The sequence below is a fragment of the Phallusia mammillata genome, chromosome 8, assembly GCF_965637545.1.
Source record: "Phallusia mammillata chromosome 8, kaPhaMamm4.hap1.1, whole genome shotgun sequence".
NCBI classification, from domain to species: Eukaryota; Metazoa; Chordata; class Ascidiacea; order Phlebobranchia; family Ascidiidae; genus Phallusia; species Phallusia mammillata.
In genome coordinates, this window is record NC_137259.1 from 7,029,422 (window position 1) to 7,044,697 (window position 15,276).

At 36.7% G+C, this 15,276-nt stretch overlaps 5 protein-coding genes across 5 annotated transcripts in view; 3 read left to right on the forward strand and 2 right to left on the reverse strand.

Moving 5' to 3' along the window:
- The first annotated feature begins 142 nt into the window (after positions 1-142).
- LOC145204691 (microfibril-associated glycoprotein 4-like) lies at positions 143-1,852 on the forward strand. The gene is made up of 6 exons (XM_080077283.1): positions 143-224; positions 282-365; positions 563-673; positions 940-1,036; positions 1,101-1,168; positions 1,599-1,852. Exons 1-6 carry the CDS (start codon positions 143-145, stop codon positions 1,850-1,852), a joined length of 696 nt encoding a protein of 231 aa, XP_079933409.1.
- Positions 1,853-2,518: 666 nt separating this feature from the next.
- LOC145204692 (1-phosphatidylinositol 4,5-bisphosphate phosphodiesterase delta-4-like) lies at positions 2,519-5,100 on the reverse strand. Its single transcript, XM_080077285.1, has 6 exons — positions 4,893-5,100; positions 4,490-4,582; positions 3,738-3,893; positions 3,132-3,312; positions 3,045-3,087; positions 2,519-2,581 (listed from the first exon to the last, which is right to left on the reverse strand). The coding sequence occupies exons 1-6, from the start codon at positions 5,044-5,046 to the stop codon at positions 2,519-2,521; spliced, it is 690 nt and encodes a 229-aa protein (XP_079933411.1). The 5' UTR covers positions 5,047-5,100.
- Positions 5,101-6,229: 1,129 nt separating this feature from the next.
- Positions 6,230-8,332, forward strand: LOC145204693 (microfibril-associated glycoprotein 4-like). The gene is made up of 8 exons (XM_080077286.1): positions 6,230-6,318; positions 6,394-6,404; positions 6,710-6,793; positions 6,895-7,031; positions 7,144-7,240; positions 7,628-7,724; positions 7,790-7,857; positions 8,082-8,332. Exons 1-8 carry the CDS (start codon positions 6,230-6,232, stop codon positions 8,330-8,332), a joined length of 834 nt encoding a protein of 277 aa, XP_079933412.1.
- Positions 8,333-10,367: 2,035 nt separating this feature from the next.
- Positions 10,368-12,253, forward strand: LOC145204694 (microfibril-associated glycoprotein 4-like). The gene is made up of 7 exons (XM_080077287.1): positions 10,368-10,449; positions 10,507-10,590; positions 10,691-10,821; positions 10,981-11,077; positions 11,344-11,440; positions 11,505-11,572; positions 12,003-12,253. The coding sequence occupies exons 1-7, from the start codon at positions 10,368-10,370 to the stop codon at positions 12,251-12,253; spliced, it is 810 nt and encodes a 269-aa protein (XP_079933413.1).
- A 1,344-nt stretch (positions 12,254-13,597) lies between these two features.
- LOC145204919 (1-phosphatidylinositol 4,5-bisphosphate phosphodiesterase delta-4-like) overlaps positions 13,598-15,276 on the reverse strand; it is a 33,012-nt gene continuing 31,333 nt past the window's right edge. Inside the window, exon 17 of the mRNA XM_080077531.1 lies at positions 13,598-13,731. Within this exon, the coding sequence (XP_079933657.1) occupies positions 13,613-13,731 (119 nt within the window). The 3' untranslated portion in view covers positions 13,598-13,612. The remainder of the gene's footprint in view (positions 13,732-15,276) is intronic.

Genomic DNA, 15,276 nt, shown 5'->3' on the forward strand with positions numbered 1-15,276 from the left:
ACGTTCACAGTCTATCCTTTGGTATAAAAGAGTTGTTGACTGTCATATAAATATCAACACTAAAAAGCTTTGTGAGTGGATGAAGCTTCCTGAAGTAAACTGGTAATAGAAGATGAAGACAACATTATGTATTTGTTCCACTATGTGTTTATTGCTGCTCCGGATTCCTGTGAATGGCCAAGTCAACTTGGAAATGTGCAAAATAAGCTTGCACTATGACAAAGGTGAAGCGCCGTTGGCGTTCTGTTAACTCCAGCTAAACACTAAATTTATGTTTAAAGGTGACAACTTTGGTGTTGGTTATCCAGAAGGATCGCTGCAGGAAGTTATAAAACAACTGCACTTGAGACTTGCCAGTATCGAAGGTTGGTGCCCTATAAATTTTTGATTCCCCTTTTTCAAATGCTACAAAATGTTCCAAGTAGTGAACTGTTTCTACAATCAAAATCACATAATAATAATAATTTTAAAAGCCGTTTGAAATAATTTGTCTATCGTTTTTTAACACAATTAGGTCAAAAAATGATTTGAGTGATTACTAAAAACAATTTTGTTAAAAAAGTATGGTTTTCACAGGTATTTCAAAAACGAATGGACGGTTCAGTAAACTTCACACGAGGGTGGGAGGATTACGTTAATGGATTTGGTTCAATGAATGGGGAGTTTTGGTTGGGTATGTTCAACTTAATATTATATCTTTTGTCTTGCCAAACAAAGGTTACAATACTGGATGTTACAATAAGACACGATGATTAACTGTGATGTATATTGGTAAAACACAGAACCTTCGATAATATTTTCCTAAACATCAAACTAATAAGACCGCTGTCTGGAGTTTAGTTTGAGCATTTCAAAATACAAAGTTAAATTTTAAGACATAATTTTACCATTAGATGGGCTCAATAACCGATTTAGCACCGTACACTAATTCTACTTTAGGACTTGAAAACATTCATAAAATCATAAGTTCAGGCAGTTTTGAAATGAGGGTAGACATGGAAGACTTTGATGGAGTGAAAAAATACGCTGTTTACTCGTAAGGTTGGGTGTAATGTTGGGGTTAAAGGTCAATATACTAACCATAAGATTTTGGTTCCTAGATCATTTGCTGTTGGGCCAGGAATTGGCTACAGCTTGACTATCGCTAAACCACCTACTGGAGACGCAGGTATAAACATTAGATTTGTACATAACCTTTCGTTGCGTTGTGACGTGCTTGCGTTCCATCTTTTCTTCCCTTTGTTATCGTGTACTGTACTTGTCGCATTCAATGTTATTTACCTTGATGAAGACGACCTGTATGGGACGTCGAAACGTCGAAATAAAATTACGTTTGCCAGTAGAGCTCTACAAACTTGATTACATTTGTATAAAGAAGAAAAAAATCCCTATTTCAGAGGCACTATGTCGTAAACAGTTTGAGCTAAAAAAATTCAATTTGTAAGCATTTGCGCAAACTTGCAATTGCCTCTTTATTAGGCAACGATTATAATCGATTATATAAACGATTAGAAATAATTGTTTGTTTATCTATAATCTCGTTGATAAGAAAATGTTGGATTTTTTAATACTTGAATTATCGACTTTTTTTTAAACAGGAGACGGTATGGAACCGACCGGTACAAAATTCACCACTTTTGACAAAGATCAAGACTCATATAGCACAAACTGTGCCGTGGAATTTGGGGGTGGTGGTGGATGGTTTGGAGCGTGCCATTATGGCAATCCCAACGGTATATATCATGGTGGGCGCCAAACTTCTTATGCTGATGGGGTCAACTGGCAGCCATTTCGTGGATACCATTATTCTCTAAAGACCATGGAAATGAAAATCAGAAAGACAACCGCTTAGTTTTCAATACATGCTGCCATACAGTCTTTGAGGTCGTTGTATAATAAAGCACGAATTGATTTTCACTAACAGTTTCATATTTGTATTTCTAAGCGGTTTGTGCTTTAATGTGAGATACCATGTCGTAATTGCTGTGGTCCTTGAAATCAAAGGTATAAAAGTGGCAAAATGAAATAGTATGATACATTAGTTTCAATGCGCACTTATAACCCTTGACATTGTTATGTTTACTTATACTGCAATAAATCACATTCATACACTTGTTTGTGCATGCCTTTGCTGAAGATGATTTAAACGTTTTGTGAATCGCGCTTCAATTCATGTATTTTTGACTCATAAAAAATATGAATGTAGCTTCTTCAGCATTTGCTGTTTTCAATTATGTTAACAAACCTCAAAACAACTAATAAACAAATCATCAAAAAAACAAGCAGTTTCACTTATTCGCCTCAATAACCTTTTTAATGGGCGGTTAAAACGCGGTATAATTTTTGTCGTACCAAAGAAAACCAAATATACAAATTTGGAAATACATTTGAAATGTGGAATTTGTATTAAGCAAGTTTTGAAAAGAAGGACTACACGTAAAAACTTTCAACAAAATTTGTCAAGAAAGAATTAATTATAAATGTTGCAAAAACAAAGCAGCAACTTAATCATGTACGTCTACTCAATGTACATTTTAGGCTCTTCTTTATAGGTGGCTTTGATACTAAATTCTTTTTCAGCCTGTACAGGTAAATTAAAAAAAAAAAAGTTAGTCGCAACAAAATCAGTTGATGAAGAATTGGATTGGCAATGAGACGGTAAGCAACGACAAAAAGGCACAAGCTCTTCGGGTGTAAAGGAATAGGTAGGCAAAATTAAAAACTTTAAACCAGCGGTTCTCAGGCCTATTTTTCTTGACTAGGGCAGCATATTTGTAAAACCAGGAAGGTCAGCAATTCCAAAAGAATGTCCAAGACACGAGTTTTGCCAAAATCCAGGGTTATTCAGTCGGGTCAGTTAAGTTGCGTTTCATGCTCTGACTTGAATTATCGATATAGCAGAAAGCTTATACTCGCGTGTCACCTTAACAGTTCCGGAGTACCACTAGTGGTACGCGTATACCATGGAGAGAATCACTGCTGTAAATAATGGAAAACAAGCAAAGTATTTCAAATTTGGCAAATTGTTTGCATATATAGCTCACTATCACTCTGATAGCACCCTCAGCTTCAAAATTGGACGCATTTCTAGAAACAAATCCAATTTTGTTTATAAAACTGAAACTTGATACTGTCTTGCCCCGTCTGTTTGTTCCGTGGTAAAGTTTTCATTAAGTTGTATCCCATGAGCGGACTTTAATCGTCCTTGGTTGGCGTGTCTCTTTGTAGCTGGTTCAACGTGGACGAAGACAAAAAGTGAAGAACCGTGTAACTTCGTCCCGTCACGCTTCAGCAGAGGTACGTGACTGTAGCCTACGACATGAATTGACGTATTACTTACGATTCGTAATACATAAACACTTCGTTCATGTCCATAAATTGATTTTGAATCCATGTTCAGACATAAAAATAATAGACGAAGTGCTTCGAAGCATCCTTATTAAAATCAGTCAACAAATAGGCACACTAAATGTCACTTATTTAGACATGAGGCAAAGAGCTGCATTTGCTTACAAACAAACGTAAAATATTTTTGCCCATACCAAATTTTAATGCTTTTTACCGTTTGTTCTCGATGTGGTATATATTTACAAAAGCGTTTTAGGCATTTGTAACACAGAATTAAGAAGAAATACTTGCTACAAAACAAGCACAATATAAAATCTTCATTTAGCAACTTTTCATGGACCCCAATTTACTTCGGATTGGAAACTTTGGAAGCATTTCAAGCAACTAACCTTGGGCAACACTGGAAAACGGCAAAGTATGTTGTCCGATCTTGTCGGGCGCTTTATCCCGATCTCGAACCACAAAACGCAACATCGCCAACTCGGGTTTGTTGATGAAGAAAATGAATTTTTCGTCCCAGTTTGGGTCGCAACCCGTCGTAGAATCTAATCAAACATGAGTTTTTTTGCCTTATTAATAGAAACATGAAGGAATACAAAAAATTTACATAAGAGGGTAAACTTGATCAAAATCAAAACCTACCAGAGAGAGTGTGCATATAAATGCATGGTATTGTAGACGTATATCTGACCTCTTATTGCTGTTATTCATCATCAGGCAAAGCTTGGCACAATAACATGCAAAAGTAACATTCTAAGGTATCGAAGCAACGTGCAAGCGGGCCTGGAAATCAAGCCGATTTCAAAAAAGCTCGATCAGACGCGAACGGTGGTGAAAATGTAAGTTCCTTTTATTTTTGTTCAACTTTCACTTTTAGTTTAACCTATCGGGATTCCATTGGGCTGGAGCAATGCCGCTCAAGTTTCTGGCACAGAGAAACACAAGCGACCCAGATAGGATTAGAACCCACAACCTTGTGAACACATTTTATTTGGCTTGATCTTTGTGTAAGTGTAAACGAATGTCGAAAATACGTAACTGTGTCATTTACTATTAGTACGTTACATGAAAAATTTGAGTGCAAGCCAATGATACACGCGTACCTTCTGGTTTTATGGTGTGTGCAAATAATTGTACTTACTGTTCGACTTGGCAGGATTGGTCACCCTTTGTGTGACGTCTTGTTGGTCACCTGACACACTCACCTCAACAAACGTACGGAGATTATCCAATCCTGCAACAATTAACGCATCACTTCTATACTGATTTTAGCAATAAACCGTCTTATTGTGCCGAATGGCAATGAAATTTCTTAAAACACATAACCAGTCAAAACATGTCAGACGTATCGCAATTAGGTGTGCCAATTCAGACCATAGAACGAAATTGGCTTGACAAATTTTGTGTTGCAAAGTCAAAAGTATTTTACATAATTTTTAGGTTTGAGGGAAAAAAATGGCAACAAGCAAAGGTGACGGAGAAATGACATAACAACCTTGCCGCATCGGTTTACAAAATAACAACAGCCTTACACAAAACCTTACCTAAATTTTGACCACAAATAATGTGCAGATTCAACAGCTTGGCGCATGACAATTCTTCTCCATCGTCGTCGCAGGACGAGAGCCTCTGGTCACGTGGTTTCAATACGTAACCGCAGTTTCCGTTCTGTCGAAATTTCCCTGTGCCAATTTCCATTTCGTCTGGTAGTTTAGGGCGACTGCCAAAAATATGCGGGTAAACGGGTTTGATTTCAACAACGCAAAAGTTCATCTGGGAGATTAATTAAAGTTTTGGCGGTAGAATGACGTGACTAATGTCTGGGATTTCAATTAACTTTAATGCAAGTGCCTTTGCATAATGGGCAAGCGCATTTACATATTAAGAGGCTTGGCAAGCAGGAGTTAAAGTTTGGTGTACTGTATAATTTAAGTAATGTTTTGCTCGTGTTGGAACAATACACCAATATGAATGCTCGTAAAATTATATACAAGTACCGTTTTTGTTGGATTGTAAGAGCGGCCTATAAGGTTTTTTTTTGCCGTACAGTTTGTGGTGCTCACAATCGAGGTTGGCTTATAATTTCATACCGAGATTATTTCCACAACCCTGCCTATTGATTCATTTCAGGTTCGAAATTCACATCTGTTAAATATACTGGCTATTCTTTTGCTGTTAAAATTCAAACCATAACGATGTAACTTCTTATTGAAATGCTTTTTTTCACCAAGCGTAATAAAATCACCTAAATACATATTTTAGAAGCGACCTAAAACAAAGTAGTAATTACCGTGGACTCCGCCAGTCGTTTGTGTAGTGCAGCGGTTCTCTAACTGGGGTCCGCGGTCCTTTAGGGGTTCGTGAGGCAATTTTGGGGGGACCGCGAAAAGGTTGAAGTACTTCTATAATCTTATTTGATGTCAGTTTGTGCCACTGAATCAGTTTAAATCAAAGTAGAATTGAGATTCGACTCTCTCCATTGCTAAACGATAGCCTTTATTGCACGCAACTAACAAAAATGCAATTGTTCGCGCACAATCGTAATGTTTTTGTCTTGTCTGTGATGTCAGATGCTGTCTTTGGATCATTGTCATGCGTAATTTTGCATAACTAGCTAAAATCCTGCAATCAACTCGTTTTTTCTAAAATACATGTTCAGGCAGACCGCGAGCCCTCGAAATAATGGCAAAGGGACCGTTCCAAAAAAATAATAAAAAGTTTGAGAACCACTGGTGTAGATGTATAGGCTGCATAAATTTTAGTTTATTTCAGCTTAAACAACCGTAAACAAGAAAAATATATCAAATCAGGGCTCTATTAGTCCAATGAGCAGCGACAGCTTTGATCTCAGGGAGTAAATTCGGTGGTGGTTAAATTCAGGATGAACGCACACTGTGGAAAGGAAGAGGAATTGTCTCATTGCATTCTCGTTTGGAATTCTTACGACTGCCAACAAACTGAGGAAGTGAGGTAATGGGGTTCGAAACCTTCAAAATTTAATTCCTCTAATTAAGTGCACTTTCTCATCTCATTGCACGTTCGCAGTCGATCCTTTGGTATAAAAGTGTTGTTGACTGTCGTTTGAGTATTGACAATAAAAAATCTTTGTGAGTGGATTAATTTAGCTTCCTGAAGTAATCTGGTAATACAAGATGAAGACAACATTATGTATTTGTTCCATTGTATGTTTATTGCTGGTCCTGCTTCCTGTGAATGGTCAAGTGAACTTGGAAATGTGTAAAATCAGCTTACACTGCGACAAAGGTAAAGCGCCGTTGACGTGGTGGCCACTACGTTTATGAATCTATTCATTTTTGTTTTGTTATCTCCAGCTAAACACTACATTAATTTGCGTTTAAAGGTGACAACACTGGTTCTGATTATCCGGGAGAATCGTTGCAGGAAGTTATAGAACAACTGAACTTAAGACTTGCCAATATCGAAGGTACGTTGGGCGTACTAGAAATTTTAATTCTCTTTTTTTTTTGTAAATGCTACAACTGTTCAAACAATTTTGACACTTTTTGGAACTGCATTGTATTTTAGGGTTAGTAAAGCCAAAAACATGCGGCGATATCTTTAGACGAAATCTGACTGGCACTAGTGGGGTTTACACAATTTATCCATTTGGTGAAGCGTTGGAGGTATTCTGTGATTTGACCACTGACGGTGGTGGATGGCTGGTAAGTAGTGAACTGTTAAGTCAAAAAATATTTGAGTGATTACTAAACAAATGGTGACTTTTTGTAAAAAAAAAAACTAAAGGTAAGATAATTTTGAGCATGATTTTCACAGGTATTCCAAAAACGAATGGACGGTTCAGTGAACTTCACACGAGGGTGGGATGATTATGTTAATGGATTTGGCACAATGGATGGGGAGTTTTGGCTGGGTATGTATAACTTAAGAATGACCAAATCGACTTACAGTGATAACCAGTGGTTGGATTCATCCGGTTCGCACCGGTTCTATAGAACCGTCTCACGAAATTTTATGAGATCAGGAAACCGGTTAGCATTACTGGTTACTTTCAATGGAAATATGACTTTTTGTAACAGACCCGGCTAAAAAATATGACTTTTGTGATAGAACCGGCTGACAAAAATATTGAATCCCACCAATGGTGATAACCCTTTATGATCTTTTCTTATGCATACAAACTAATGAAATCGGCGTTTGGTCTTCAGTTTAGGTATTTATGGAATAGTCAAGACAACATTTTGAGACAACCTCGCCAAATATACCGTTTTTTTAACATCATGTACTAAATCTGTTTTAGGTCTTGAAAACATTCATAGAATCACAAGTTCAGGCAGTTATGAAATGAGGGTAGACATGGAAGACTTTGGCGGAGTGAAAAAATATGCTGTTTACTCGTAAGTATTGGTGTTATGTTGGGGTTAAAGGGCAATGTAATACCCATAAAAATTTTTGTTCCTAGATCATTTGCTGTTGGACCCGGAATTGGCTACAGCTTGACTATCGCCAAACCACCTACTGGAGACGCAGGTTTAAAACTGACAATTATATAAATCCGAAAAAAATCCCTTTTCGGGTATTTTCTGTGAGAAACACTAAACAGTTTGCATTTTGCGTCATCAAATTCGTGAGATTTTGTACATAACTTGCAATTGGCACTGTTTAAAATATTTTATATCTGATGACAAAGAGGTCTTTGTATATGATACGTTTATCTAGTTTTTACTTAATATTTTTTTACATGTTTCAAACAGGAGACGGCATGGAACCATCAGGAACAAGTTTCACCACTTATGACAAAGATCAAGACTCATGGGAATCAAATTGTGCCGTGAGTTATCGTGGTGGTGGATGGTTCGGAATTTGTCACGTAGGAAATCCCAACGGAGTATATCTTAGTGGATCACATAGTTCTTTTGCTGACGGAGTTAACTGGAAACCATTTCGTGGATACCATTATTCTTTAAAGGTCATGGAAATGAAAATCCGAAAGAAAACTGTTTAGTTTTCATTACATACGACCACCACTCCCATCAGTCTCTATAAGGACATTGTATAATACATTATGTTTTGTGTTAAACTTTAAATCGGGGGTTCCCAACCAGGCACGAATTTTAAATTTTGTGCGGGGGAATTAATTTTTTTAATTTGTACGTGTAGGTTTACTTGTTGATGTTGATAAAGGACTTAATTTTAAATGATTTCTGTATGGTTTAGCATCTAATCGCAGTCTAGTGGGGAGAAATAAAGATATTTTGATTTGTTAAGCAGGGAATTCGTCGATAAAGGTTGGGAACCACAGCCTTAAATTAACAATTGATTTTTCACTAACACAACTCTTGTTTCATATTTGTAAGCGTTTTCTGCGTTTCATCAATAATGTACTAATTCCTGTGGTCCTTGGTCAAAACGTGGCAGTGTGAAATGGTATAACTTTCTACTTGCATTGTCATGTTTATTGATACCGTAATAAATCACATTCATACACTTGTTTGTGTTATATCATTTCTGAACATGTTTTAAACGCTTTGTAAGTCATTCTTCAATTCAGGCGAGCTTCAAAGTCGGCTTTTTGACTTTTTTTGTAAACTTTTGGGGCTGTAAGAAGGCGGTTTAATTTTTAGTGTACCAGAGAAAAACATATATAAAAACCAAGGAAATACAATTGAAATGTGGAGTTTGTATAAAGTTGGTTTTAAAGTGAATCACAACGCGTAAAAACATTCAAATACGTCCATTGTTGTACGCATCTGTCCGCTCGGTAAATAACCGCTTCCAGCAGGTGTTTCGAGCAGTTCTTCTTTCGGTGGATTTGCCTGCTTAAAAGTCTGTACCATGCGCTTAAAATGTCACCCCAGTAGCGAAATCCTTCCCGCACAACAATAAGTTTTGGATCAAACTGGTCTGTCATAAAACCTACGATTTTCTTGACCTGCTAAGTTAGCCAACAACTTATACCCCGTGTTAGTTTTGTTCGTTAAAAACACTTGGGCTTTGCGGTCATCGGAAACAGCATGTGCCTTTCAAAGTGTGCAAAATCTCGACCAATAGTCTTCCCTTCATGGTTTGATCAAAGGCGTGAAAATTGGACGTGGCTGTGCTGGGGCTGGGCGGAGCTTTCAGATGTTGTCGAATGCTTCAAGAAATTCATCAAAGTTTCCATTTGGACATGATGACGGCGATCTTGAAGTTCCATCTGTTTTTGCATAACCTCTAAAAAGTCTCCATTGTTGAAGATTTTATATGGCTGGATCCCATCCTCGTCGCCAATTGTTGTATTATTCAAGTTGTTGTATTAATGAAGACAAGTAAAATAAAAGGAATCAACCGAACATGGGCAGAATTTATAGGCAACCAGAAGACATTAACATTCTACGAAAACTACGCCAGATTGGGGTTTACTATGCTTGAGGAGTTTGATTAAAATGTTAGGAATGTTACTGCGCCACACAATGCTCGAAATGAACTACTAATTATAACACAATGTTGAAAATTACAACGCAACAATAAAAATCCGTAACAACGGCTACACACCCGTTAAATATACTGGCTATTATTTTGCTGTATTTTTGCTGATTGAAATGTTTTTAACCTAGCGAAACAAATCGCTAAAATACCTATTAAAGAAGGAACCGAAAACCTATAGTAGTAATTAACGTGGATTTCGCCAGTCGTTTGTGTAGGGGCTGCATAAATTTTAGTTGATTTAAGCTAGGAAAATGTATCAAATCAGGGCTTTATTAGTCCAATTAGCAGCTGTGGCAGGAAGACAGATTGTCTCATTGCACGCTCATAGGAAATTCTTACTCCTGTCAAAAAATAAGAAAGTAAGGTCATGGAGTTCGAAGAATTTAAAATGTAATTATCTTTGATTAAGTGCACGTTCTCATCTCATTGCACGTTCACAGTCTATCCTTTGGTATAAAAGAGTTGTTGACTGTCATATAAATATCAACACTAAAAAGCTTTGTGAGTGGATGAAGCTTCCTGAAGTAAACTGGTAATACAAGATGAAGACAACATTATGTATTTGTTCCACTATGTGTTTATTGCTGCTCCGGATTCCTGTGAATGGCCAAGTCAACTTGGAAATGTGCAAAATAAGCTTGCACTATGACAAAGGTGAAGCGCCGTTGGCGTTCTGTTAACTCCAGCTAAACACTAAATTTATGTTTAAAGGTGACAACTTTGGTGTTGGTTATCCAGAAGGATCGCTGCAGGAAGTTATAAAACAACTGCACTTGAGACTTGCCAGTATCGAAGGTTGGTGCCCTATAAATTTTTGATTCCCCTTTTTCAAATGCTACAAAATGTTCCAATAATTTTGACACTTTTTGGGACTGCACTGTATTTTTGGGGTTAGTTAAGCCAAAAACATGCAGTGATATCTCAAGACGAAACCCGACAGGCACTAGTGGGGTTTACACAATTTATCCATTTGGTGAAGCGTTGGAGGTATTTTGTGACCTAAAGACTGACGGTGGTGGATGGCTGGTAAGTAGTGAACTGTTTCTACAATCAAAATCACATAATAATAATAATTTTAAAAGCCGTTTGAAATAATTTGTCTATCGTTTTTTAACACAATTAGGTCAAAAAATGATTTGAGTGATTACTAAAAACAATTTTATTAAAAAAGTATGGTTTTCACAGGTATTTCAAAAACGAATGGACGGTTCAGTAAACTTCACACGAGGGTGGGAGGATTACGTTAATGGATTTGGTTCAATGAATGGGGAGTTTTGGTTGGGTATGTTCAACTTAATATTATATCTTTTGTCTTGCCAAACAAAGGTTACAATACTGGATGTTACAATAAGACACGATGATTAACTGTGATGTATATTGGTAAAACACAGAACCTTCGATAATATTTTCCTAAACATCAAACTAATAAGACCGCTGTCTGGAGTTTAGTTTGAGCATTTCAAAATACAAAGTTAAATTTTAAGACATAATTTTACCATTAGATGGGCTCAATAACCGATTTAGCACCGTACACTAATTCTACTTTAGGACTTGAAAACATTCATAAAATCACAAGTTCAGGCAGTTTTGAAATGAGGGTAGACATGGAAGACTTTGATGGAGTGAAAAAATACGCTGTTTACTCGTAAGGTTGGGTGTAATGTTGGGGTTAAAGGACAATATACTAACCATAAGATTTTGGTTCCTAGATCATTTGCTGTTGGGCCAGGAATTGGCTACAGCTTGACTATCGCTAAACCACCTACTGGAGACGCAGGTATAAACATTAGATTTGTACATAACCTTTCGTTGCGTTGTGACGTGCTTGCGTTCCATCTTTTCTTCCCTTTGTTATCGTGTACTGTACTTGTCGCATTCAATGTTATTTACCTTGATGAAGACGACCTGTATGGGACGTCGAAACGTCGAAATAAAATTACATTTGCCAGTAGAGCTCTACAAACTTGATTACATTTGTATAAAGAAGAAAAAAATCCCTATTTCAGAGGCACTATGTCGTAAACAGTTTGAGCTAAAAAAAATTCAATTTGTAAGCATTTGCGCAAACTTGCAATTGCCTCTTTATTAGGCAACGATTATAATCGATTATATAAACGATTAGAAATAATTGTTTGTTTATCTATAATCTCGTTGATAAGAAAATGTTGGATTTTTTAATACTTGAATTATCGACTTTTTTTAAACAGGAGACGGTATGGAACCGACCAGTACAAAATTCACCACTTTTGACAAAGATCAAGACTCATATAGCACAAACTGTGCCGTGGAATTTGGGGGTGGTGGGTGGTTTAGATCGTGCCACCATGCCAATCCCAACGGTATATATCATGGTGGGCCCCATAGTTCTTATGCTGATGGGGTCAACTGGCAGCCATTTCGTGGATACCATTATTCTCTAAAGACCATGGAAATGAAAATCAGAAAGACAACCGCTTAGTTTTCAATACATGCTGCCATACAGTCTTTGAGGTCGTTGTATAATAAAGCACGAATTGATTTTCACTAACAGTTTCATATTTGTATTTCTAAGCGGTTTGTGCTTTAATGTGAGATACCATGTCGTAATTGCTGTGGTCCTTGAAATCAAAGGTATAAAAGTGGCAAAATGAAATAGTATGATACATTAGTTTCAATGCGCACTTATAACCCTTGACATTGTTATGTTTACTTATACTGCAATAAATCACATTCATACACTTGTTTGTGCATGCCTTTGCTGAAGATGATTTAAACGTTTTGTGAATCGCGCTTCAATTCATGTATTTTTGACTCATAACAAATATGAATGTAGCTTCTTCAGCATTTGCTGTTTTCAATTATGTTAACAAACCTCAAAACAACTAATAAACAAATCATCAAAAAAACAAGCAGTTTCACTTGTTCGCCTCAATAACCTTTTTAATGGGCGGTTAAAACGCGGTATAATTTTTGTCGTACCAAAGAAAACCAAACATACAAATTTGGAAATACATTTGAAATGTGGAATTTGTATTAAGCAAGTTTTGAAAAGAAGGACTACGCGTAAAAACTTTCAACAAAATTTGTCAAGAAAGAATTAATTATAAATGTTGCAAAAACAAAGCAGCAACTTAATCATGTACGTCTACTCAATGTACATTTTAGGCTCTTCTTTATAGGTGGCTTTGATACTAAATTCTTTTTCAGCCTGTACAGGTAAATTAAAAAAAAGAAAAAAAGTTAGTCGCAACAAAATCAGTTGATGAAGAATTGGATTGGCAATGAGACGGTAAGCAACGACAAAAAGGCACAAGCTCTTCGGGTGTAAAGGAATAGGTAGGCAAAATTAAAAACTTTAAACCAGCGGTTCTCAGGCCTATTTTTGTTGACTAGGGCAGCATATTTGTAAAACCAGGAAGGTCAGCAATTCCAAAAGAATGTCCAAGACACGAGTTTTGCCAAAATCCAGGGTTATTCAGTCGGGTCAGTTAAGTTGCGTTTCATGCTCTGACTTGAATTATCGATATAGCAGAAAGCTTATACTCGCGTGTCACCTTAACAGTTCCGGAGTACCACTAGTGGTACGCGTATACCATAGGGAGAATCACTGCAGTAAATAATGGAAAACAAGCAAAGTATTTCAAATTTGGCAAATTGTTTGCATATATAACTCACTATCACTCTGATAGCACCCTCAGCTTCAAAATTGGACGCATTTCTAGAAACAAATCCAATTTTGTTCATAAAACTGAAACTTGATACTCTAAAGGCAACTTTCTTACCCCGTTTGTTTGTTCCGTGGTAAGGATTTCATTAAGTTGTATCCCATGAGCGGACTTTAATCGTCCTTATGGTTGGCGTGTCTCTTTGTAGCTGGTTCAACGTGGACGAAGACAAAAAGTGAAGAACCGTGTAACTTCGTCCCGTCACGCTTCAGCAGAGGCACGTGACGGTAGCCTACGACATGAATTGACGTATTACTTACGATTCGTAATACATAAACACTTCGTTCATGTCCATAAATTGTTTTTGAATCCATGTTCAGACATAAAAATAATTGACGAAGTGCTTCGAAGCATCTTTATCAGAATCAGTCAACAAATAGGCACATTAAATGTCACTTATTTAGACATGAGGCAAAGAGCTGCATGGGCTTACAAACAAACGTAAAATATTTTTGCCCATACCGAATCTGAACGCTTTTTACCGTTTGTTCTCGATGTGGTATATATTTACTACAGCGTATTAGGCATTTGTGACACAAAATTAACAAGAAATACTTGCTATAAAACAAGCACAATATAAAATCTTCATTTAGCAACTTTACATAGACCCCAATTTACTTTGGATTGGAAACTTTGGAAGCATTTCAAGCAACTAACCTTGGGCAACACCGGAAAACGGCAAAGTATGTTGTCCAATCTTGTCGGGCGCTTTATCCCCGATCACGAACCACAAATCGCAACATCGCCAACTCGGGTTTGTTGATGAAGAAAATGAATTTTTCGTCCCAGTTTGGGTCGGAACCCGTCGTAGAATCTAATCAAATCATAAATTTTGATTTGTTTTTGCCTTATTAATAGAAACATGAAGGAATACAAAAAATTTACATAAGAGGATAAACTTGATCAAAATCAAAACCTGCCAGAGAGAGTGTGCATATAAATGCATGGTATTGTAGACGTATATCTGACCTCTTATTGCTGTTATTCATCATCAGGCAAAGCTTGGCACAATAACATGCAAAAGTAACATTCTAAGGTATCGAAGCAACGTGCAAGCGGGCCTGGAAATCGAGCCGATTTAAAATAAGCCCGATCAGACAACAGGGCTTACGGCAAAAATTTGCACAATGTGCGCCAAAATATGCAGGTCGAAATGTGCGCACATTTTTTGAAAATGTGCAGGTGCCAAAATGTGCAGGTCAAAATGTGCAGGTGCCAAAATGTGCAGGTCAAAATGTGCAGGTGCCAAAATTTTTCCCTTTCACACTAAAAAAGTCTTTCTGTCCCTTTCACATAAACAATTTTTTGTTTCAATTACATAATTATTACATACCTTTCCCTGCATTTTTATTTTAAATAGTGTTCTGTGCAAATCAATAAACTTATATAACTTAGGTATGTTATTTTTCTTGTTAAATGCAGTGAAGTTTTTTAACTAAACAGAATATGACCCTTGAGGGCAAAAAAATGAAAATACAATGTGGTTTAAAACAAATGCAGTGGTAAAAAAGTGATGCCTACATAAATGGTGAAAACTTATACTTTTGCATTGCACATCATTTTTTCGTGACAACTCAGTATTATCCTTTTCTAAACCTGTTTTGTTACCATTGTACATATTTTTTACCAAAAATATAATGCAGAATGCCCACAGCGGTCTCAAAAAAATGATTTTCCCTATCCTACTTTTCTTTCCGGCTGTTTCAGTCTCTTCGTCTTTCTATTGTTCACATCAGTTTTAGTTTATTGATTTAATCGCACATGAAACATACACCTT

What these genes read in the sequence shown, in the direction of transcription:
- LOC145204691 (XM_080077283.1), top strand. Translation starts at nt 143, where the DNA reads ATGTGTTTATTGCTGCTCCGGATTCCTGTGAATGGCCAAGTCAACTTG. An exon ending in GAGACTTGCCAGTATCGAAG is followed by an intron (nt 366 to 562) that starts GTTGGTGCCCTA and finishes TTGTTAAAAAAG; the next exon opens with TATGGTTTTCACAGGTATTT. An exon ending in GAATGGGGAGTTTTGGTTGG is followed by an intron (nt 674 to 939) that starts GTATGTTCAACT and finishes ATTCTACTTTAG; the next exon opens with GACTTGAAAACATTCATAAA.
- LOC145204692 (XM_080077285.1), bottom strand. Translation starts at nt 5,046, where the DNA reads ATGGAAATTGGCACAGGGAAATTTCGACAGAACGGAAACTGCGGTTAC. An exon ending in TATTTGTGGTCAAAATTTAG is followed by an intron (nt 4,583 to 4,892) that starts GTAAGGTTTTGT and finishes TAATTGTTGCAG; the next exon opens with GATTGGATAATCTCCGTACG. An exon ending in CAAACAGACGGGGCAAGACA is followed by an intron (nt 3,088 to 3,131) that starts GTATCAAGTTTC and finishes ATTTGTTTCTAG; the next exon opens with AAATGCGTCCAATTTTGAAG.
- LOC145204693 (XM_080077286.1), top strand. Translation starts at nt 6,230, where the DNA reads ATGAACGCACACTGTGGAAAGGAAGAGGAATTGTCTCATTGCATTCTC. An exon ending in CTGACGGTGGTGGATGGCTG is followed by an intron (nt 7,032 to 7,143) that starts GTAAGTAGTGAA and finishes TGATTTTCACAG; the next exon opens with GTATTCCAAAAACGAATGGA. An exon ending in ACCACCTACTGGAGACGCAG is followed by an intron (nt 7,858 to 8,081) that starts GTTTAAAACTGA and finishes TGTTTCAAACAG; the next exon opens with GAGACGGCATGGAACCATCA.
- LOC145204694 (XM_080077287.1), top strand. Translation starts at nt 10,368, where the DNA reads ATGTGTTTATTGCTGCTCCGGATTCCTGTGAATGGCCAAGTCAACTTG. An exon ending in AAAAAATACGCTGTTTACTC is followed by an intron (nt 11,441 to 11,504) that starts GTAAGGTTGGGT and finishes TTTGGTTCCTAG; the next exon opens with ATCATTTGCTGTTGGGCCAG. An exon ending in ACCACCTACTGGAGACGCAG is followed by an intron (nt 11,573 to 12,002) that starts GTATAAACATTA and finishes TTTTTTAAACAG; the next exon opens with GAGACGGTATGGAACCGACC.